Here is a 22,980-nt window from a genome sequence, read left to right as displayed (position 1 = left end):
AGGCTGTAAGCAGTGAATCTCAGAGACTCTGCACCCCATCATTCATATGCATGGCAGCAGCAGGGCAGGCCCAGAGTTTTCAATGGGCAGCTAGTCCTGGCGGGATGAGCTGGGGCCGCCTCCCCCAGCTTTGTTTATGATTGGGCTTCAGACTCCTGAGGGCCTCCTCAATGGCCCGGGATGAGGCAATTCAGCAAAGCCAAGCCAGCTGGCGGGTCTTCAGGGGGCCAAGAGGAATTTTGAAAAGGTTAGAGTTTATGGCTGCTGTGCAGCATTCTTCATGCGGGCCACTCAGCTGAGCCTCACACATGGTTGGAGGAAATTAACTCTCTATTCACTTCTTGCTTGAGAGCTAGAAAGAGCATCCTGACATGCCCTCTTAGAGCTTGCTCTATTGTTATTCCCTTAGAAGGCAAGGGGAATCTCCACCCCCCTGGGAGTGGGGAATTTTCTGGTGGAATCTTTCTTTGGTTCCTGTCATAGGTGGGGCACAAGTGCTTCCATGATGGACATCTACTGAGTCTAAGAGAGACTTGGAGAATGTGAAATTCGAAAGTATCCATAGTTCCCAGGGTCTTGAGTTCCTGCATTTCTGATATATGGCTATAAATGAGTATATCCTTTGACTCATTTTGAAGGCAGTGGGAAAAGTTTTGTCCAGTTTTGTCTGTTTTTATGCAGAAAAATCAAACCTGTCTATTAACGTCATGCATTCATCTCTAATCGTACCATCTCACTGTTTGCAGCATCACAAAAGCAGTTGAATAGCAGATGCCAAGAAGAGATCTCAGAAAAGGAGACAGAAGCTGGCCCATGCAGACATCTGCCTTATCCAAGATCCTTTTCTGAGATGTCTTCGAAGGTTTAAAGGTTAAACGAAGAACTCGAGTCAACAAATACTCAAGCCCACTCAAGGCTAAGATTGTCCACAGAAGCTGGGGGATTTGGGTTACAGTGAATGATTTCATAGGAAAGGACTGCTATGAAAAATGCCCACTCCGTTTTTCCACTGTGACTTTTACAATAACTCTGCAAGTAGAAGAATCTACAGGTATCAAGCCATTTAAAACACGGTGGATTTACTGGAAGCTGAGTTTGCCTTTCCAGCAGAAGGTGAATTCAGTTCCTGAATTCAGGAAGTGGAGGCAGTAGGCCCTCCGGGTTTTCTCTACCTCTGTGAATGACCCCAGAAATGTCACTTTCTGAAGTGTCATGAACAAACAGGAAAGAAAACCTGATCTTGAACTTATGGTTAAAGGGGCTTCTGGAAAAAACCAAACACACACACACATTTTTCCACTGATTTTGTTTTCAACGTGACATTTTACGTTTAAAAATTCCTTTTTTTTTTCTGTTCTCACGATATCTTGATTTGAGATCTTTTAAATTTATGAGTTGTTCTGACTTACCCTTTTAAATGTAGACAGTCTGGTAACATACAGAATCTTTTATAAACCACTTCACTTAGGGCAGACATGAACCTTCCACGCCAGCCACATGCCCTGGCCAGCACTCACACTGTGGGTCCTGCAGCAGAGGCTCACCAGGATAATGTCCCACTGAAGGCTTCTAGAGCCCTCTGTATGGCTATTTGCATATCTGTGTTTATAGTTTTCCCCGCTTCTTCCTCTCTATGAATCCGACTAGCAAACATAGCTGTGTTTGTTTGGATTTCTTCAGCATGTCCACCCATTTCTTTCATGTTCTGTGGATGACGTAAACTTTGTATATTTTCTCTCCTGACTCCAACAATGGAAATGTGGGTATAGGACATGGCACCTGCATGAATGCTCATTTTTCTAAACTTCTCTGTTTTGAATTTTGCTCCCTTGCACATTTCTGCACTTTATATAAGGTTGACTTTTTTTTTTTTTTGAGATGGAATTTCGCTCTTGTCATCCAGGCTGGAGTGCAATGGCACGATCTCGGCTCACTGCCACCTCCACCTCCTGGGTTCAAGCGATTCTCCTGCCTCAGCCTCCCAAGTAGCTGGGATTGCAGGTGCGTGCCACCACGCCTGGCTAAGTTTTGTAGTTTTAGTAGAGACGGGATTTCGCCATGTTGGCCAGGCAGGTCTCAAACTCCTGACCTCTGGTGATCTGCCTGCCACAACCTCCCAAAGTGCTCGGATTACAGGCATGAGCCACCAAGCCTGGCATATGTAAGATTGACTTTCATGCGGAGAGTTGCTCTTCCAGCAGCAGGTGGGTATGATGGCAGGTACAAGTGGCCCTGAGAAGTCTACTGGGCTCTCATCTGCTCTCTCACATTGCCAGGAGTGTGGCTGTTGTTGGCAGGGCTTTCTCTCACAATCATCTCTTCACTAGGCAACCCCAATCCTTAAAGCAGGAAACCCCATTTCTCCAAGCCGAAGCCATCCCTTGGCTGGCACCATTGTTGCTAGGTGGTTCACAGACTTGTTGCTTCATTTGAAATCCTGCTTCAGCATGTCCTCAAGACAGCAATGTTGAATTATGACACCCCCCTTACGTGTTTTTTTTTTATCTTTTAATATCCTCCTTTCAAATTTGCATGATGGATAGAGTGAACATTGACTTTTCCCATGGCTTTCTGGAGAATGTAGCATGATGCCTTGTGAAATACTAAGTTGGGTGGTGTGAGACCAAGGCTGAGTTTTCATGGCCCTGCTCACCCTTGTTCTGACTTCCCTTGGCCATCTTCCTGGAAGATCTTGCTTGGAGCTGTTTTCCTTCCATGGCCAGCACAGTGCAGCCAAGTGGCAGCATTAGCACTAGGGACCTTGCTACTGAATAGATTCTCTGGAGCCCCTCAATTGCCAAGCCACTCGACTGCTCCCCCATTTTCATAACCACCACATGTCAATTGTACCTTTACTTTGCACTTATTCATTCTGTCTCATATTATAGTTGTCGTTTCAATTTACATACATACTCATCCAATAACATTGCCTGTGAGTCTGTCACGTGCAAAGGGTTTGCACACCTGCCTCTCCAACCCGAAGAGAGCAAGCACCCTCTTTCGTTTCTTTCTATTTTATTCTCCCCACTGCTCGGCAGCAGAGGATGTTCCACTGGTGCTGGTGGCATTGATCTGAATTTTGCACAAGACTCAGGGGAATATGGATCAAGCTACTCAGGGCTTCAAACAGCTTGAGCCACTGGACACACAGATCGTCAGCCCCTGTGACTTCACCACACTCAGGAGCATGAAAACCCAAGGCAGACAGACCCTCTTGGGGCCTGTGCCCTGCAGCAGCCTGGGCTGCCACTCTTGCACGACATGGTCCCCTTGGCCCCACCCCTTCATTTGATTCCACGTTCTTGTTCTCGGGCAGACAAATCCGACAAATATTTAGACAGAGTGGATATAAAAAGTGCTTTCAGCAGCTACCACTTCCTTTCAAGAACTGTTTAGTGAAAAAGAAAATATATATGAATAGTTCCCCTCACACTGAACTCAACAGGCGCCAGTCTTGGGCCTCTTGATGACAAGGCTGACAGTCTCCCCTTGAACCAGACTCCATCCACGAGTTGTAAAACTTGGGCTGCTGGGGGCAGAGGGGAGACACACACATAGATGGAAGGCGAGCCTCTGAGGAGGGGAGTGGGCGGTGGGTGGGGAGGACTGGAGGACATGCTTCCCTTAGCCTCGCGATAACAAGCTCCACACATCACAGAAGAGGACACACCACCGGCAGAGTGTGAGTGTAGCTGATGAAGCGGGGTCTTGTGAATAAAAGTCTGCTGCATTTAGTTTTGGAAATGAGCACTGGCCCATAGTCTCAGGCCCTAAAGTAATCTAAGGGGGACCTGATGGAAATCAAGCAGTCAACTTAAAGCAAGTGCAGTGCCCTCTGACTCTTTTTCTGCTATTTTTTGATTGCTTTTCAGGGAGTCAAGTTCATTGGCATTTAGAGAGTAGGGGTTCAATGGACAGAGGTGGTAACATGGCCTACCAAGGGATGGCTTCGGCTTGGAGAAATGGGGTGGCCTGCTTTAAGCCTTATTTTAATTTAAAAGCTATGGTGTGACCCCATTTGGGAGGTCATGGCAAGATCTTTATAGAGACTCCAAACAATGAAAAGATTATGTCCTCAGTCCCATGTAGTTCCAAATAAAGACATTAGACCATGAAGTAATCGTGAGAAAGTCATCAGAGTTTTGCTTTTTCCCATGAAGACTATTTTGATTTTAAAAAGCACACAAAAATCAGATTATTTCAAGAAGTGTTTTTCTATTTGTCTAATACCACAAACAATGGCTGCTTTGCCCCCGCATTCTGCAGTCTGCCCCCTTAAGCTAGTGGATAACCTGAGCTGGCTCTTCTTCTTGGGATGTCTCTGGGTTCACCTTGAACCGCTCACCGTGCTCAAGCTGGATGACACTGTCACTCTTACCCAGTGCCTCAGCCCACTGGGTGCTGTCCCTCCTTCTTCTCTAAAACGCCCATCTCCCCGCCCCTACGTGTGACCACACTGACCTGTCTTGAAGATCTCGTAGCGCAGAGAGAAGCCTGCCCCCTGCCGGGCGTAATCGGAGGTGAACTTGATGTAGAGCATGGAGCCCGAGGAGATGATGGTGGGCGGGGCGATGTTCCCACAGTGTTTGCCCAGGAGGTCTGCGGATTCACTGTCCCCATCCCGAATCTCGATGAAGTCATACCTGGGTGGGGATGGCACAGACAAGAAAAGATCACTCGAAGGACATGAGAAGGACCGCTGTGTCGCTCCCACTCATGTCTCTCTATTCATTTAGAGACGTTCAGGTGTTTCAGATGGATAAGCGAAGGGCACTTATGTCTGCTTGTACAGACTGGCAAACAGAGATACTGCACGTTGTTGTGCTTTGTGAAAGCCACAGAGTGAATCAACACATGGCTGGAAGGCCTTATCTCTTGCCCACGTAAGAGCAGGAGCATCATTCTATCAAATATCACAAAACACATTTTTTTTCTTCCTTCAATAGCACCATTTTTATTTCCATTATACTCTCTCAGAATCTGAGTCTCTCCTTCTTAGCTCTGTGACATTGCAAGCTGCTGAACCCCTTTGAGCATCAATTTCTTCATCTGTAAGATGAGGATAAATATATCCACTCCAAAAGGCTGGGGGAGAAGATGGAATGAAAAAATATAGATGTAAGGGGCTAGGCACTGTGCCAGACACATGGGGGATGTTTCAAAGACATTTGCTTATTTTCCCATCTCCCTCCAGCCCCCTGTTTCAATTTTCCCCTGGGCCATCCCTTCTTTAATTGTTAGTGACAAAGACTCCCCACCCTGAGCCACCGCCCTCCCTAAGATGACTCTTCGAGGTTCACATCAGCAGTGTCTAGTCAACATGTGTTCTTAAAAGGAATCAGCCTCATATTAGATAAGGCAATAAAAACCTTTCTCCAAAAGCAGGGGTGAGTCTCCAGGGGCCCACCGGCTATGTGCACACAACTATTAGCCTCAGTGAGAGGCGGAGCAGGCTGCCCTCCTGAAGCAGAGGCCTGTGCTCATTTGAAGCAGAGTCAAACTGGCCAGGGCTGGGAAGAAGGCACCTCAAAGACACTCTTGGCTCAGTTCATGGGAAGGTGCAAACATAATGCACCATTTTATCTTGACAGACACACATTTTCCAGCCCCGGTATGTGCTCTGGCAGTCCTCACTGTGCTGCATTTGTGCTTGCCTTCTGGGCTCCCAGTTAATACTCCTGTCACAACTGCTTAGGTGGGAAACTTCCTGCCCACCAGCTCCCTTCCAACTGCTGGCCGCTGCACCATTATTTACTGAAAACCATCCATCTCCCTCTCCTTCCCTTTCTGTTTATTTATTTTGCATCAACCTGTTAAAGCAACACTTAAGAAATCTCTTCCTTGCGGGTAAAGACAGGGCTGGGAATGCACCCTTCTCTGGGATGTGCCTGCCCATGGTTCCTGTCACATACAAGGATCTGGAGTTGCCGGCTGCCTGCAGGAGTGGCTGGTGTGAGCTGGGGAGGCCTGAGGCCTCACTTTAGCCCCCAGGAGCTATGTTACTCAGCCACTTTCAAATAATAGACCTGTAAAGGAAGTCTAAGCAGGAGTGGACCAGCATTAATTCATTCTTAGACCCCACAGGGCTGGACTCCCACAGTCAAAAAAGAACTGCTGAGCTCCTTAGAGTCTGGAGAAGTCAAAACGGCAGTTTCACCCCCCAGGAAGAAATGGAGAGATGGTCACAGATTGAGAAGGCCGTGAGTTTGGGGGAATCTGTTTAGGTCTGTGGTTTCAGTGTGGGAGATGGTGCTGACTTTGAAAACATGCTTCCTCATTTCCAAAACAAAAGTAAAAAGATGCTTCGTTTGTTCTCAGGGGAAACTCCCAAACCTTCCAGAAAACCCCTCCTTGCTACTTTCACACTAAGGCAAGCACTGCTGGACAGATACATTCCTGTGAGCAATGGTGATGCCCTGGCAATGTGCACAAAGGTCGAGAGGCTCTGCCACCCATGCTTATGAATCAGACAACTCATCTGGACTAAGAAATGCAGGGCCCAGAGTGCAAGAGTCCCAATCCCAGAAGCAGACAGCGCTGGGCTTGGATCCCAGCTTGGCTACTTTTTAGCTGGGTGACCTCAGGCAAGTTACTGAACCTTTCTGAGCCTCAGAAATGGGGAGAAAAAGAGTAAAGTAGGGATATTACAATCTTCTCCTGGGGTTGATGTGAGACTTAAATGACAAGATCTAATCAATATGAAGTGTTAGTCCATAGTCTGGCACTCAGTGTGTGCTAAGTAAACGTGAACTGTGATTTGTTGTATTCTCACACCCATTTCAGAGGCGAGGAGGCTGAGCCACAGAGCAGAAGCGACCTTGTTTTAAGAGATGGAACAAATAAGCAGAGGTTCAGTATCAGCGGGAATGGAAATCTGTTCAAACATTCTGGAAGGCATTTTGGTGAAATGTGACAAAAGTTAATATGTACATAGCCTTTAATCCAGCAATCCTACTGCTAGAAATTTTTCCTAAGAAAATAATCAGACAATTGTGCAAAGATGCATATGCATCTTTGTGTATATATTTTGAAAAAATATAAAAAGTGGGAGGATATTTTGCTCATAAATAGTTTCAAAGCCCAACCGTAGAGGGAGGGTGAATCCTTTTGGGATATTTATAAAATGGAATACTCTGCTGCTACAATCAATAATCTGCAGGTCTAGAATTTTTTTTTTAATGGAAAAATGTTCATGCTATACTGTTAACTTATTTAAAAGGAGATTTTTTAAAAGTATGTTTTCAAAGGTAGACATACATTTCCTTACATAAACATACAGAGGAAGTCCGAAAGACTACTAAAATACTAACAATGGCGAGAGGCATGGGTGGGGGGATGATGGGTAATTTTTACTTTCTTCTTTGTAAAAGAATGCAGCTCTCATGATTTAGCAGATGTAGAAGTCAGTTCATCATCATCACCATCATCATCCATGTCACAGAACTGGAGTGAGGAATAAATGAGACACAGTAGGTTGGGACACTTAGAACAGTGCCTAGGACATGACCCACATTCAATAAATAATTTTTTAAACTTTTTTTTAAAGGATCGCCAGATAGTTCCAGTCTTTGTGCTGCCAATTTCTCTAGGAAGGACAGAAAGAGGCCCTGACATCCCACTGGCTTGTTCATCAGAAGTGAGAGGGTTTTATCTGGTTGCCTAATCACCCATGGAGTCATTTAGGGGATTAACAGAATCAGCAATGAAGCAGGGCTGCCCAACAAATGCCACTGTTACAAGCTTGCCTCAATTTACTCAACGGATATAGACCACCCCAAATCCCTTCTTGTAATGCTGCCTGCAACAAATACATCCATATGCATCTACACACACATATAGAGAAGGGATGCATTTTTGAAAAAGCTTCATATAATTCAGTCATACTATAAAGTTTTCTCTGAGCTTGTTAGTTAAAGGACCCCTCTGGTGAATCCTTTTGAGAAGCAAATAATCAACAAGGCTTACTTGAACTTCTTAGAAAAACTAGATTTTTCTATAAGGTTTGCTTGAGGGGAAGTGACACAGAGTTACAATTCGGCAGCTGAAATCCCCGCAACTTCCAGTGTTCTGGTTCTGCCCTGTGGACAAGCCCCATGTAACCACATGGTCTTCTGGCTGGGACTTTTATATAAAGGGCACACTCCAAATGACATGCTGACTTCATGCAGAATGTCTCATTTACCTCCTGTGTGACTGACTCATTTGGGGAAATTTTTTATTATGAGGGATTTGCTACGGTTGGAGTAAATCTCCTTAGAAATTTCAGTGTTGTCAGGTTCATTTGCGAAGAGTTAGGCAGAGGCTTAGGAAGTTTCTGGCTTTGGAATAAATATGGCTTTCCATCTAGTGTCTAATATCCAGTGTTTAGTAAAGGAATCTGGGGTATAGACTCAGAGCTCACCCCAACGATAGTCAAGTAGGATAACTTGAAAAGCCACTCCTCTTAGAACGTATCACTCGTTTTCCAGAAGGCAACATAAGCCAGCTAACGGACATATTAACTAGAGTGTTTGCATTTCATTATTCATAATCTCTCCTAAATGAAAAATTCCTTTCAAAGCTTTAACACTACCTTGTATTGTTTTATTTATTTTTTTCCTGAGCTGAAGTAGCCATCTCTATTCCCAGTTCTTTATTTTCTCTCTAAAATGGTTCCCCGAGTGCCTTTTTACTTTATGACGTCTGCATGGTGAGCATTTGTCTAGAGAATGCTTTCTCTACTTTCTTTCTCAACTTCAAAGTCTTACATTTCTCTCCCCAAACCTACATTTGGGCCATGGGAAATTTTGACAGTGAAGTTAATTTTAAGAGTCCACGGGAGAGATATGAAAAAGCAACAATCTCATCTCTTCCTCTCATCACTAGGCAAACATGAAAAAGGGCTTGCTAGTTTCCATAACTGTCTCCATGCTTGACACTTCCCAGCAGGGCACCAAAGTCTGGGTTAGTCAACAGAGCCTATGCTGGAAGATTCACCAAGCTGAGGTCCTTCTTTCAGGACACTGAAATGTCTGGCCCTTGTCAGAATCCAGCTTTAGGGATGCCACACAGAACCACTTGGAAGGGGATTACTGTATCGAAGATAGAGTACTTAGGTCTTCCGAGGAAGAATACTCTACCCCTTCTTTTGGGTCTACATATCAGAACATCTCTGCCCAAGTCCTAACATCATAACCTTTGCCAACCAAGCAAGACCTCTTTTCACACTGCTCATCATAAGATCATAAGATGTTGACGACATTTTTTATATGGTGAGCTCTTTCCAACCCCAGGGCCTTTGCAAGTGCTCTTTCCTCTGCCTACAGTACTCCTCACTGGTGTTTTCCAGGGCTGGTTGTTGCACATCCTTCAGGCTTAAGTACAAATGTTATCTCCTCAGAGAAACCTGCTGTCACTACCCTATTTCAGATGGCATGCCCTTATTCTCTAGCTCACCATCCTCTTACTTCTTTCATTGCTATGATCATAATCTGGAAAGGTCTTGTCAATATGCTTATTTGTTTATGATCTGTCTCCTGCCCTAGACAATAAGCACCATGAAGGCAAGGACTTTGCCTCTTCATTGCTGAACTTGCTTGGTGCCTGGCATGTAGGAGGTCTCATTCACTTTTTGTTGAGTAAATAAATGTAAATGAATAAGGGACTCGAGGCTGGTGTTCCATGTTAAGAAGAATGCGTGCTACGATGATGCTTTCCGTGGAGTTTGATCCATTTTATACTCTCTGTCTTTGTGCCCCAACACATTTACTGAGCTATTCTGGTTGTATCTGAAAACCGAAATGTTGCCTTGTGACTCAAAAACATGAAATATAACATTTTGAGTGGAAGAAACATCGCAAATCATGCTGACAGCATTTTCACTATTAGCGGCAAACAAATCAACTATAATTAAAATGCTGTCAAAGTGATTTGAGATTTTTCTCACACTTTCAAAGTTCCATATTTCATGAGTAGATTATCCAGGCCAGAGAATTTATCACCTCCTGGAGTGCCTTTCTTCCAGGAGGCTCAAAGACATCTACAAACACTGTCTTATTAATCCTTATATTAAAACCTGTGAGGAAATTAGGAGGAAAAAACCAGCACTGTCACACATAACTTCCCAACAAAGAAGCTGCATGATGCCTAAAAAGGCTGCAAGGCAGGTCTGCACAGTGCTAAGGTCTCTGGTCTATTCAGACCTGAAGCCACGCCACCTGCTCCTTGGGCTCAGTACAGTCACCTAGCCTTTATGGAGAAGTCAGCTCACTGTCAGGTCAGAATTTTTTAAGTAAATTTCATTTCCTTGAATTTCTGCCTTGCATCTGTACCACCCATTTACTAAAAAGCTGTTATATCACATTTTATTGAGCATTTACTATGGGCCAGGCCGTTGATTCAGATATTATTTCATTTAATCCTCATTTCATCCAAACCAGGCCCTGTTACAATTACCATCCATTTGCAGATGTAGACATTGAGGCTCAGAGAGGTTAAGTGACCTGCCCAAGGTTACATGAGGAAGAAAGGTCAGAGGGAGGCTTTGAACCCAAGTAGTCAAACTCCAGGGCACAGAGACCTCCCCTTCCTCCCTTTGTCTCCTTGTGGGATGAAGATCTGAGGGCAATGAAAATACCAGATTGCCACAGCACAATAGCATTAGCAGGTGTCGGGTGTAAAGAATCCTTATGGCCTCAGTTAGGTTTCCACAAAATGGGCGTAAGGTATGTAAGAGATTTAACAGAATCTTGCTCTTTTGAGTTGTTCTGTTTAAATAAGGCTGAAGGACTTACCAAAATTAAAAGACACATCGCCAACAGGAAAAGTGAGCGGATTTGGAATCCATGATTTCGAGACTCACCCAGCAGAAATCTAGCTTGCAAGAGTTCAGATGGGATAACATATTAATTTTTGTAAGTGTGGTATTTTTATAAGCACATATATATCCATATGTGAACATATGGCCCATGGAGTGAGAAAGCAGCATCCCGTATATTTATAAGCTCTTAAGTTATCATCTAGAGCACATATTCTTAAATGCGTGGATTTCTACTAGGGCCTACACATAAGTATAAGTGGGTTGGGGAAGCTCTGATGCTGTTTGCTGAAATTTTGTGTTTGTGAGTAGGCACATTTTTCTAGGGAAAAAGTCTGTGACAAAAGAAACGTTAAATTACTGTTAACTGAAACATACCTAAGAGGGTGTTGTGTAACCTGGGAAGTGTAGCACGCGGGCTTTGTGGACAGACACAGCTACTTTCTGGTACTTGCTCATGGTGTGATTACAGAAAAGGTATTTAACCTCTCTGAGTTTCAGTTTCATCATCTACAGAATGGACATAATAACAGTCTCTACCTTTGGGGATGGTGGCAGGATTGCGAAGGTACATGCAGGCCCAGCACAGTGCCAGATGCCTTAGGAAGTGTCTGAGAGCCCCTGGCTATTTTTATTATTATCAGCATAAAACAAAACAGGATGGTGGATGTGGAGAAGAGAAGAGTTACACATACATGACACCTCGGGAGCCAGACGGGAGAAGATGAAACGAAAAGCACAGTTAGAGGCAGTCTCGATACCCCCCTTCTTGTGGCTGGGTTTCTAAAAAATCATCCCCCTGCACAAATCCATCAACAGTGTTTCAGACACTTGAGTTTTCGAGATTTTATGTCAAACTTGTGTTTCTGAGCCCAGGCTGTGTTTGAAACCACCCGTCCTCCATCTGCTGTCTTAGAAAGCAAGGTACTCAAGCTCCCAAGAGGCTGCTGAGTTAATGCACATCAGTGGGTCAGCACAGTGCATGGCACACAGTACGTGCTCAATGAATAGCCATTTGTTGTTATTGCTGCTGTTATTCTTATTTGCTATTTAACGCCAAGGGCTCAAACAGTTCCCAAACTCTGTGTCTGTTTGTGTATCTGCATCGGTGCCCAGTGCCTTTTTAATAGTGGCTGTTTGCAGTTGCATTTTCTTCCTTCATTTCTTCCCACCAGAAATATCTGATATTTTGAGCTTCTTATCCACAATCCCCTCACAACCAGGGTCACCACAGCTCTTCAGAAGGGAGGAAGTCTGACCACCCACCAAAGGAAGTACATGGAGAGAATAACCCAAAACAAACTGAAGGAATTATTCCAAAAAACCTTGAAGGCAAGAAAATGGAAACGACGAATAACATCTATTTATAATTGCTGGCTATTTTTCCACAGAGGCCCTGCGATGATGGTGAGGGCCCCGCCAATCTCATTGTTCCTGATGGAGCAGGCTGCCAAGAACGCCTCCCGGCGTGAGGAAGGAGGCCGCTCCAGACAGCGCGTCTGATAAGTCTCTCTGAAGGTGAACTTTCAGAGAATTGAGGGCACACAACAAAGCCTCCCCCACTTCTGCCCTGGTCCTTTGGGTGAATACCATTTCCCTCGCTGACCTGGCTGGCCAGCAAGGCACATTCCTGAGGCCGTGTGGTCACGGGTCTGCTCTGCTTCTGGACCAGCACACACACTGGAGGCCACTTGGATGAAACATGTTTGCTTGTGTAAGGAATGGTTTTCTAGGCAACCGGTGCCAATGTGAAGTTTAACGCTTTGGGGCAGGCTGCTTTCAGCATGAGTGTTGGGTCTTTCATTGGTCTGCTCTGTGTCTATAAAATCCTCACCCTCTGCAGTCAACTCACAGGGCCCCTTGCTAGCATTCTGGAATGATACCAGAGTGCAAAGAAGAGTAGTCCACAATTTCTTTCCAGTTCTGTTTTTCTCAGTGGCAGCGGCAGCAGTCAAGGTGAATCCCAGCCTGGCCAGGACTTGCTGAATATTCCTATGCTGGCCTGGGTCAATCACGCTTGCATGCCTGTTTGCCTCATTTGACAAAAGGGAATGGGGATCATGCTTTTGTGCCTGGTGGGGCTGCCTGCATGGGTGACCACCGAAGGGCAATCAGAGCACAGCGTCCGGGGCACCTGGTGTGCTGGCAGCGCCTCTTTATTCGGCAGAGTGAACCGTTCCCTCCGGCATAGGTGTTCACACTGATTCTAGCTCCCGGGGGATCCACTTGTGAGGGCAAATCATAACTTCCCCATCTGTCCGAAAAACGGGAGCCTGCTGTGAACGGAAGTGTGCCGGGCACCAGGGAATCCCTCACAGCAACAAAAAAGTTCTTTTTGTTTTTCCGGGGATATAGGCTCCATATCATTTTTCTATTCCCCTTTGCTGGCATCCAGCCTCCCTAACAAAACTTGGAAGATGCAAAACTCATCTGAAAAATGTGCCATGCAGAAATCCAAGTAGGGGACAGTCTGGGAGTAGGTGACAGGTGTGATGGGACCCCTTTCAGAGTTCATTTATTTGGAGCTTCAGGTTACAGAGCTTGGAGCTTCTCCTGGCTCCAGGGGCAAACTTGTCACTACTGTGCAAAAAGCACCATGGTGTGGAAATGATGGGCCTGCACTAATGTCCAGGCAGGAAGGGGCTGCTGCCACGCCAGGGCAGAGATCCTGAATCTAGCACTCAGGGGCCAGTCAGCTGGAACTGCTTCCGCTTGTGACTATGCTCTCGACAGCTGCATTCTGAAGCGTCATGCTGCACAGGCAGCCCAGGCCACGTGAGGCATGTTAAAACACTCACCTTCTCTCCCCATCCCAGAAATGCCCTTTCCATTCGGAGAGAACAGGTTGGGGTTTGTTGGGGGTGGAGGAAGCAAGCATTTAGGAATGTGGGGTGCTCCCGGCTAGAGCCTCATAAGACCATGAAGAAAGATGTTTAGAAAGGACATGAGCTTCTACAAGAAAGGGAACCAGATTACAGGAAGTCTCTGAGCAGGATGGGAGCAGTGTGAGTCAGACCTTGAAGGATCTTTATTCATCGCACAGCCATAAGTGGGCTGTTTGTTTTGCACACAGAGCTTCTGGCTGGTTGGCCACAATATTGTAGCGACCAGTGGGGGCCCTGGCAGTGTGGGAGGAGGCATCAGTGCCAGGGACGAGCTTCAAGAGCCACATGTGGATAAAGGCCCAGGCAGGGAAGAGTACAGCAGAAAAGGCCCCCAGAAGATAACTCAGTACCCCAACATTTAACCCAGCAGCCTGCTCTGAGGCTTAAACTAAATCCTGTATCTGCTTGGACCTCAGTTTCCCAGCAGATGACCCCCCAAAATAATACTTTCCTACCCTCCTACCACTCTCAAAAGATGACACATAGATAAATCGCTTTGAACTTTTAGATGAAAGGTGCTCTATAAACCTGAGGTCTCATCAACTGTAATTGTTACAGTAATTATTTTAATGATAATAATGATGATAATGGGAGGGGGGGTCGGGTGGGGATGAAACCTCCTACTTTGAGACAAAGAACATCTCTTCCATTAAAACCTGCATCACGAATCCTTCTGCTCCAAGTTCTCAACCATCTCTTTCAAACTGCCAATTTCTGGGCTGAAATATTATTTACTCCTTTCCTTTCCAATGAAACAATTATTTGTTCCACCATTTGCCCCCTCACTCACTCTCCAGTGTGTCTGGCTTCGTCCTGACAGCTCGGCCATGGACTGTTTACATGTCTCGCTCACCCTCCAAGACTCTGGTTCAGCTCCATTGACACTAAAGGCAGGCGAATTCTCTTGGTGTGAGGAATCAATTACTTCCGCTGACACTCTATTACTGGCCCTCACATCTTTGGACTCCAGATGGAGAGTGAAGGTGGTGGTGAGGATGGCAGGGAATTTGAAGGGGATGGTGAGCGAGGCTGCGGGGGGATTGGGGTAGTAGGAGGTTGATGACAGGGAGGCAAAAAGAAACGATGGACTGAGAAGCCTCTGGCTTGTATTTAAAGACACAGAAAGAGATCTCTCTCCTTGACTGCCCTGCTGGCATCCGGAGGTGACTGCATGGCAGGAAGAGGCAAAGAAAAGGAATAAAAATGGAAAAGGAAAAGAAAAGGCTTGTCAAGGATATCTAAAGAAATCAGAGAGGCCCCAAATACCTAAGCACTGGGATAGCAGATGACAGCTTCAAGCAGACTGACACAGGTATACAAAGGCAGCTTTGGGCTGACTGCTTCAAATCCAGCCCCACGATTACTACCTGTGTGATCTCTCAGGACCTCAGTATCTCCATCTGTTAAATGGGATAATAGCAGTACCAGTACCAGCTGTGGAGGTTAAACATAGAAAGCTCTTAGGGTAGGACCTGATGTCTGGCAAGAGTGCAATAAATGTTTGCTATTGTTGTCTAATTCTAAGAGTTCTTTCACATGACCTACAAACATACAGTTGAGTCCCAGTGAGAAAAAGTAGAAAAATATTAGAGACTGCAAGATGCTTGGCTACAAAGCTCAAAAAAAGGCATAAAAAAAGTCATGCATTTCTGCTGCCCTCCCATACCTAAGCCCAACTCACACTTCTTTCTCCTTTTCCTTTTCCTTCTTTTTAGAAAATTTTATTTTGACCCAGCTAACATTTTTCAGGGATTCTCCTTCTAGGAAAAAAATTTTGATTATGTAAATTAAATACAACCATCTACTCTGCAATCAACTGAGATGAGTTGTGAGGCACGAGGTCCCATAATGAAGGACGATTACAGAAGCTCTTTTCTGGAAGGAAAGACAAGGGCAGCTGATATCTTTTTTTTTTTTTTTTTTTTTTTTTTTTTTCTGGAATGATTTATCCAGGCAGAAGTATAAGAATGGAATTAAATTATCTTTTGAGTTTCTCTTAATCCAAAGGCTTAAATCCCCTTGCCACTAAAAAGGACGAAACAAAAATAATATAAATTTCTTTTTCTATAGGACTCATGACTCCAGGAAAATACACAAATCCCTTTTTAGAAAAATCTTATGTTTTTACTTGGTATAGTTCCATCTCTTCTTTATCCCCTCCACACCTGGAGCTCCCACTGAATTTCTTAAGACAGACTCTCAGCCGGTGTAATTAGATGGGAGAATTACATGGAGTTACATGGGGTGAGATGCTGGCCCTCTGGGATCTCTGGGTTCGGAGAAGGTGCCAGGGTGGAGAGGCAGAACAAGTGGGATTGTGCATGATAAAATCTCAAGTGATTTTCTCAGTCAGAAGATAAAGCACATCGTTAAGAAGGGCATCCACAGTGAGGCTTGCATTGAGACGGTTACAACTGCAACGCTCATTTTTAAAAACAAACTGCCCAAAGTAATTCCAGCTGCTTTTTAACCTTGGTAAGAGGAGGAGAACAGTCTGTGAGTTGTTTTTCCCCCGATCCATGGGAGAGGTGGAGTTGCTGGGTGGAACCTCTGGTCAAGGTTGGTAAGTGTCGGGGCCACAGCCAGCTGCTCCCATTCGTCCACCACGTACCTGGAGGTGGATCTGTTTCTGTCATTAGGAGGATTGTTGCAATACAGAAAAGTATTACTGCTCACTGGTTCCTTAGGGGAATCAGAATAGTTCTGTGGTCGGGCAGGCAGTAAATAATAATGTCAGTAATAATGTCGTGAGTGATCAAGCCAACAGCCTCTCCTCAACAAGCACAAGGCACCCTCTTGAACCACACAGAATTCTCGCTATGCTTTGTTGGCTTTTCAGACTTCAACGGACACCAGCTAAAGCCACACCTCCAACTGGGCAATCTGGCCTCCCGCCCTCTATTCATAGGAAAGAGACTTGGATTCCGAAAGTCTTGTGTAGCAGGAAATTGACAAGAGGAGCTTAATCTGAAGTGTTACCTGGACTTTCCCAGGTCAAACCCCACTTTCAGGCATTCCACTTGAACACAGGGTATGAGGCTGCAGAGACCCTACAATGGACAGGGAAGGTGGGGACAGCAGAGAGTCCCCATAATCTCAGTCTTTCCTGCATCCTGACCACCCTGTCTCCTAAGGAGATGGTGGAAGTTGTCTGGCCAGGAAATACAATTAAATAGTATTGCTCAGGCACCTCTTCACTGGGAAAAAGGTTTGTGTCAGCAAGTCACAAGGACAGCTCCTTTTACTCTACCCTTATAATGCTCACTGGTTAAGAAGTTGGGTTCAGGAATGTTCAATTATTTTGGTTCCTGAAGGCATCAAACCATCCCTCCTTGTCTTTGAGCATTCTGCTGTCTGCCTGTGACACCAGCCAAACACACTCCCTGCTGCCTGGCCAACTTCTTTAGAATTCGTATAGGCATCACCTCCTCCAGGGAGCCTTCCTTGATCTTCCCAGCCTAGGCTGGACCTGGATGCTGTGGGCCCACATAACAGGTCCATATCATGTCCCCGGCCAAACGCATGATGCGGGGGAGGCAGAGAGCACAAGAGTAAAGCAGAGATTGAAAACTAGGGTATCTGGCTTCAAAACCCTTCTCTGCCACTTATGGGAGTGGAACCTTGGGCCATTTGCCTAACTTCTTTGAGCCCAAGTTTCCTCATCTGTAAATGAAAGAGTAACAGCAACTTTAGGGAAAAAAATATGATTTATTCATCACTGTATTCCCAATACTACCACTTAGCACATAGTAGGTGTTTAATAACTATTTCCTGATGAATGAATGAATGGTCTATTACCATTTTGTTGGTGAGAGACTCATGTCCCAAATCAGTTAGTGACGTTCTTGACCTGTGTCCTACCCCCTAAGATTATGTCACATTCCCAGATGGACAAATAGGGAAAACAGATCTATCTGTCTTCCAACACAGATTCAGCTCATGCTGACCGATTGCCTGGCATTTCCAATGTAAAAATATCACTAAATCACTTGCACACACCTGCCTAGCACCCTCTTAGACTAGGTGCCATGGGAGTTTAGACATGAAGGGCTTTGTGCCCTTGTAGAATTTACATGCTGAGAACTCAAGATGACCACATATGAACAAAAAGTGACTCAGGCAACATCAAGTGCTCTGGGAGTTCAGAGGAGGGGCTGATAAGACAGAACTGCAGGAAGCAAGGAAACTCAGGGGAGGAAGATGGGAGCTTGCAGCTGGACACTGTGGAGGGAGGGGAGGAGGGCCGGCGCCCTGGGAACCCAGGGGGCTCACACAGATGTAAGACTATGCTTGGTTGTTTGCAGGGAATCGAGGGTATTTACTGAGCACAGGGAAACACTGCTGGCTGAATGGGGAGGGGCCAGATAACTGAGGTCTGGTCTGATCCCTCTGTTTACTATGATCAGGTTATCAACTGGGAAAGTGCTACCTTTCTAAGATATCATCTCTTACTTTGGGAGAAACAGACACATCTTCTAAGATATAGAGGGCCCCTCTGGCTGTAAATAAACACAAGAGCGCCCTGTTTATCTAGGACACTTAGAGGCAAATATCCAAAACCTTAAATATGCAGAATATGAGGGTGTGGGGGAGTTTAGAAGAAAAGATTGTGAGCAGCTATACTGATGTTGAGAACTCCATCCTCTGTTGCTCTTACGCTTTGTCACTTTGGGATCCCTCCCCAGTCCTAACTGCTGCAAGCTTGGCTGGCCGAAGCCAGCTGGAAATGCTGGCCTTGGGATTGTACTGGCTTGGGCAAAGCTTAGGTCCCAGAACCCAAACTTCCCAAGAGACAGCAAGGGCTTCTGAAGCAAAATTGATAACCCAATAAGAACGCAAAAACAAGTCAGAAGGGGAAGGCTATAGGAGACAGGCCATACTCGTAACAGGATGTGTGAAAGCAGGAGGATTGATAGAAAATCGTCCCAAACTCTCCCCTGATAAAGTCCAATGATGCTAACACAGTTGCTAATTTATTGAGCATCTACATAAAAAGGCAGAGCAATCTTGCAAAATATTTATTATTATGACAGCTTTGCAGATGAGGAAACTCAGGCCTGGGAAGTTTAAAAGGTCAATAAAATTCAAATCTTAATCTGCCTGTTCCAAATATGGCAATACCTGGCTGCTGTCACAAAAGTGAAGCTTAGAATTAGAAGCCCGAACATTGAGAAAAAGTTGACTCCTCTCAATGTAGGTTTTAAAAAGACAGGGAAGTGCAGCACATGATTTAGAATGTTGTTGATCAGAAATCCTTTAAAAAAAGAACTGTTGGAACTCTAAAGTTCTTTTTTAAGAACTTTAAAGGTGGATATTTCAGTATCTGGACAATTCACCTAAATGGAATGTTATTCTTCAATGATACGTGGTAAATGAGATATTGCTGTGCTGAACATAGCACATAAAATCATTTATGTAGACTTCCTTGAGAGCTTTTTAGCCTAAGAAATGTTCTTTCATTTCTTGCTAGTGGGTTTTGCACTTTCTGAGACCCATCAAGATATCCATCTAGAAATTACCATTTTTTTTTTTTTTTGTAAATGAGACAAGAGTCTCACTCTTTCACCCAGGCCGGAGTGCAGTGGTGCAATCTCAGCTCACTGCAGCCTCTGCCTCCCAGTTCAAGTGATTCTCCTGTCTCAGCCTCCAGAGTAGTTGGGATTATAGGCGTGCACCACCAAGCCTGGCTAATTTTTTTTTGCATTTTTAGTAGAGATGGGGTTTCACCATGTTGACCAGGCTGGTCTTGAACTCCTGACCTCAGGTGACCTGCCTGCCTCGGCCTTCCAAAGTGCTGAGATTACAGGTAGAAATTACCAATGCTTAAAGGACCCAGCCTCTTAGTTTGGGTTTTATTTGGTTGAGCCTCTGGGATGGGGTGGGTGCTGGGGCTGTTTGAGAACTCCTGAACAAGCTGTGTATTATATGCAGGTGGGTGTTTTAAAAATACATACATTTTAAATTTTAGAAATGGAAAAAACCACTCAACTTTGTGTATGGGTTTCTAAAACCATAACATTCAGTCTGTTGGCTGATGACTCAAGCGAAAAGCCTCTGTCTGCCGGAGCAGCAACATCCTAGCATCCTCCATTCCACAGGGAATAAAGTGGCTTCTCTCTGTTTGCCCAGACAGCCCGTAGTCTCGCCCATTTGTCCTTTGGCCTCAGGAGTCCAGCTGTGCCACAGTGGCCTCTGGTTTCCGCCCACAACTTCTATACAGGCCCCAAAACAGCCTGTGGGTGCCCAGGATTTGCATTTCTGCAAATGACTGGAGGGAGGAGTCAAGGGAAGTTCACCAGAGATGGTGGCCTTGGATTGCACTGAGTCAGGCAAAGCTGTGGCTTGTGAGTGAAATTTTCCAAGCAGACAGCAAGCTTCGATGGAACATAGTTAATAAGCAACGGTTAGGGGAAAAGGTCTATCTGGGATTTACTCAGCAACCGTCTCAACCTTTGGGATGTAGATTTCAAGGTATACAGGGAGCCAAGGGCTCAGGGGCCACAGCCCAGGATAAATTCTTTCATCTCAGGGCCCCGTTTCCAGGCCTCGGGGCAATCTTTGCAGTTAACCCTGCTCATAGGAAGAACCTGGGCAAACACGAGGTTGGGCGTGCTGACCACTGCTCTGTCTCCACAGCTGAGCTGGCTGCTTCTCCTGACTTTCTTGCTCAGTTCCACTTTTTGCTGGGGCATTGCTGCTGTACCCTGTGATTGGAAGACCAGCCCAGGCAGTTTTCTTTTGGGAAGTATCGACTTTATGGGCCTGTCGAGCCAAATCCAATTTGAAGCATGCACCCAAAATAAAAGGAGAAAGCAGGCTAATTTCCTTGGATAGTGAGTGCTTTCCAAACCCAGGAGCTCCCTTGGAATGAAAATGCAGTATGGAAGAGAGAGGGAGAGCCTGAACGCAACAGAACTTCCAGGACTTCAATTAGATTAATTGTTCCTTTCACAAGAAAGTAAAACAAGGCAGTGGGGAGGGGAAGCCCATTTATTGCAAATGCAAATGGCCAGGGGAAGTGTCAAAAATACCTTGAAGATTGAGAGGCTGAGAAAACCAGATGTGTCTTTCTAAATACAAAAATTAATGAGAGAGAAAGAGAGAAATGGGGAGTGGGGGAGGAACAGAGAATTAACGACAAGGTTAAGTGGATGAGGCTTAATCCCAACAGAGCCTCTCCGACAGTTTGGCCCTGGGAGAACAGACCCCAGAAAAATTTTTTTTCTGACCTCCTTCACTTTTAGGTTCAAACCAGACACATGAGGTCATGGAATGGGGAGAAAAACAGGAAGTGATTTAGCAAGGATGATAAGCCAGAAGATAACCCTATAAATCCCCTACTCCACCTCCAGCAAGGGGCAATGCCTTCTTCTTTCCCTTGTCAGAGGCTCTGGCAACCTTTAGTTCTCTCCAGCTCTGGGACTGCGTCCTGTCCATGGAAGGGGTACCCCGCAGCCCAAAGCAGGAGAGGAGCATGTTTTTCTGGCCTTTCATCCTTCCCAACACGTTTTAAGCCATGCTTACTAGCTCCTAAGTTTTTCCTTCCAAGAGCCATGCTTTCTCCCTCTGCCACTATGAATATACATAGGATGACCTCTTGGCAAGTTCACTGGGAGATTTGCTGGCATAAGCATAACAGAATTTGGCCCTTAGTTGAGAGAGGTGCTTAGTCAAATTTCTCTGAGCTCAGACCCAGGCTGTCTCCGTACATTATGCTTCCGTTTGTGCCAACCTTCTGCAGTCCAGCTGGAGGAATTAAAGCCCAAAACACCTTATAAAGAAGCTCTTATAACAGAAATGCTTGATAAAGTTCACTGTCAGGGAATCAGAAGCCTTGGGATGCTGAGCAAATGTATGCAGGGTACTCATGTAACTTAGACAAAGAGGAACTGATGAGTTTCCCTATGTCATCCGTTGAGTCAAGAGTGGATCTGGGATTAGAAACTTCATCTTATGACTCTTCGTCACATGAGGCATCCATCCGGGAAACCCTTTGGTTTTCAACAAAGACTACCTCTTGTTAGGAGAAAACCATTATGTAGGTGCAAAGTAGTCCTAGGAGGATAATAATGACATCAATTCACTGAGCCTCACAGTCTGGCACTAGTTAAAGAGGGGTCTTGTTTCCTCCATGAGGAAGTGCTGGCCCAGACCTGGCCTGTAGGAGTTTTGCCTTCTCCTTGGTACCTGTGCCGCCAGCTGGCCCCTTTATTAATTTTCCAGTATTTGCAATTCCTTGCTTAATAGCAAGGAATACTTAGACAATGTATTAATCACATGGGAGCACTGCACACTTATCAGAGTAACAGCATGCTGTAGGCGCTCATTTGGGGCAGAATATGACTGTTGGCACATTCTTTTCTGCACAAAAACTCTCACTTTAGTTCCAATGAGGAAAGACTTTAAGATGGAGCTCAGTAGACAGTGCAAAGCACATCTGCATTCTAGACATGCTGCCTACTTCACAACCTTAACTTTTAGGGACCTCAGTGTTAACATGGCATTTCTAAAGTACTCACAAGTGTCTAAATGTCCACTTGGGAGTTCCTAAGCCACACATTTCCAGGGTGGCAGAATCAATGTTGTAAGACCAGCTGAGTCACCTTGGGTGACTGACCTAACCTCTCTGTGCTTCAGTTTTCTCTCTTGTGCAAAATGGAGATCATAATGGCACTAACTTCCCAGGGCCCACTGTGCAAAGTAAATGGATTAATATTTGTAATGCAATTAGAACAGTGTTTGTTAAATAAATCCATAACACTGACTTTGAGACTCTAACTTGTGTAGCACAGGTATCAAGAACCAATATGAATCTTAGAACTAGTTAGATTTTTTTTTTTACTCTTTTTATTTTTCTATAAGGAAACCAGTTACCACTATATAAAGTAACAGGCTGATCCTGCGTGGCTGGATGCAGGGGAAGTCTCCATTTGGGGATACAGCTACTATCTTATTAAGGAAGCGGGTGGGGTTTATACATGTAGCAGCTGTGGAAATGGGGAGATCTCCAAGAGGAAGGTAACCCAAAGTCAAGAGGTGGAGTTTTGTAGTCCAGCCCCTGCCACCACATGGAAATTCTCCTCCACTACCAGCCTTTGGAGGTAGGTTAATATTCTCTACTTTTCACTCAAGAAGCCTCTTTCCACCATACTGTGGGATCAGCCACACCTTTATTTCCCTGGAAAGGGAATGCCCCTTGAGGTTTTCCTCTGAGGCCAGGATCCACCACTGGTTAGCAGCAGGTCTTGGGGTGAGGGGTGACAGAAGTGACAAGAGCAGGGGTGGGGGGCGGAGCATGTG

General features: G+C 45.2%; 1 protein-coding gene across 5 annotated transcripts in view; it reads right to left on the bottom strand.

The window, feature by feature from the left end:
- The window catches only part of NRP2 (neuropilin 2), a 115,176-nt gene that overhangs the window by 76,849 nt on the left and 15,347 nt on the right, over nt 1–22,980 (bottom strand). For all 5 annotated transcript variants that reach the window (XM_073019968.1, XM_007965955.3, XM_007965956.3 and 2 more), the window contains exon 3: nt 4,462–4,643. In XM_073019968.1, the coding sequence (XP_072876069.1) occupies nt 4,462–4,643 (182 nt within the window). The remainder of the gene's footprint in view (nt 1–4,461; nt 4,644–22,980) is intronic.

This window comes from Chlorocebus sabaeus, chromosome 10 (genome assembly GCF_047675955.1).
Source record: "Chlorocebus sabaeus isolate Y175 chromosome 10, mChlSab1.0.hap1, whole genome shotgun sequence".
NCBI classification, from domain to species: domain Eukaryota; kingdom Metazoa; phylum Chordata; class Mammalia; order Primates; family Cercopithecidae; genus Chlorocebus; species Chlorocebus sabaeus.
This window is presented reverse-complemented; position numbering and strand designations above follow the sequence as displayed.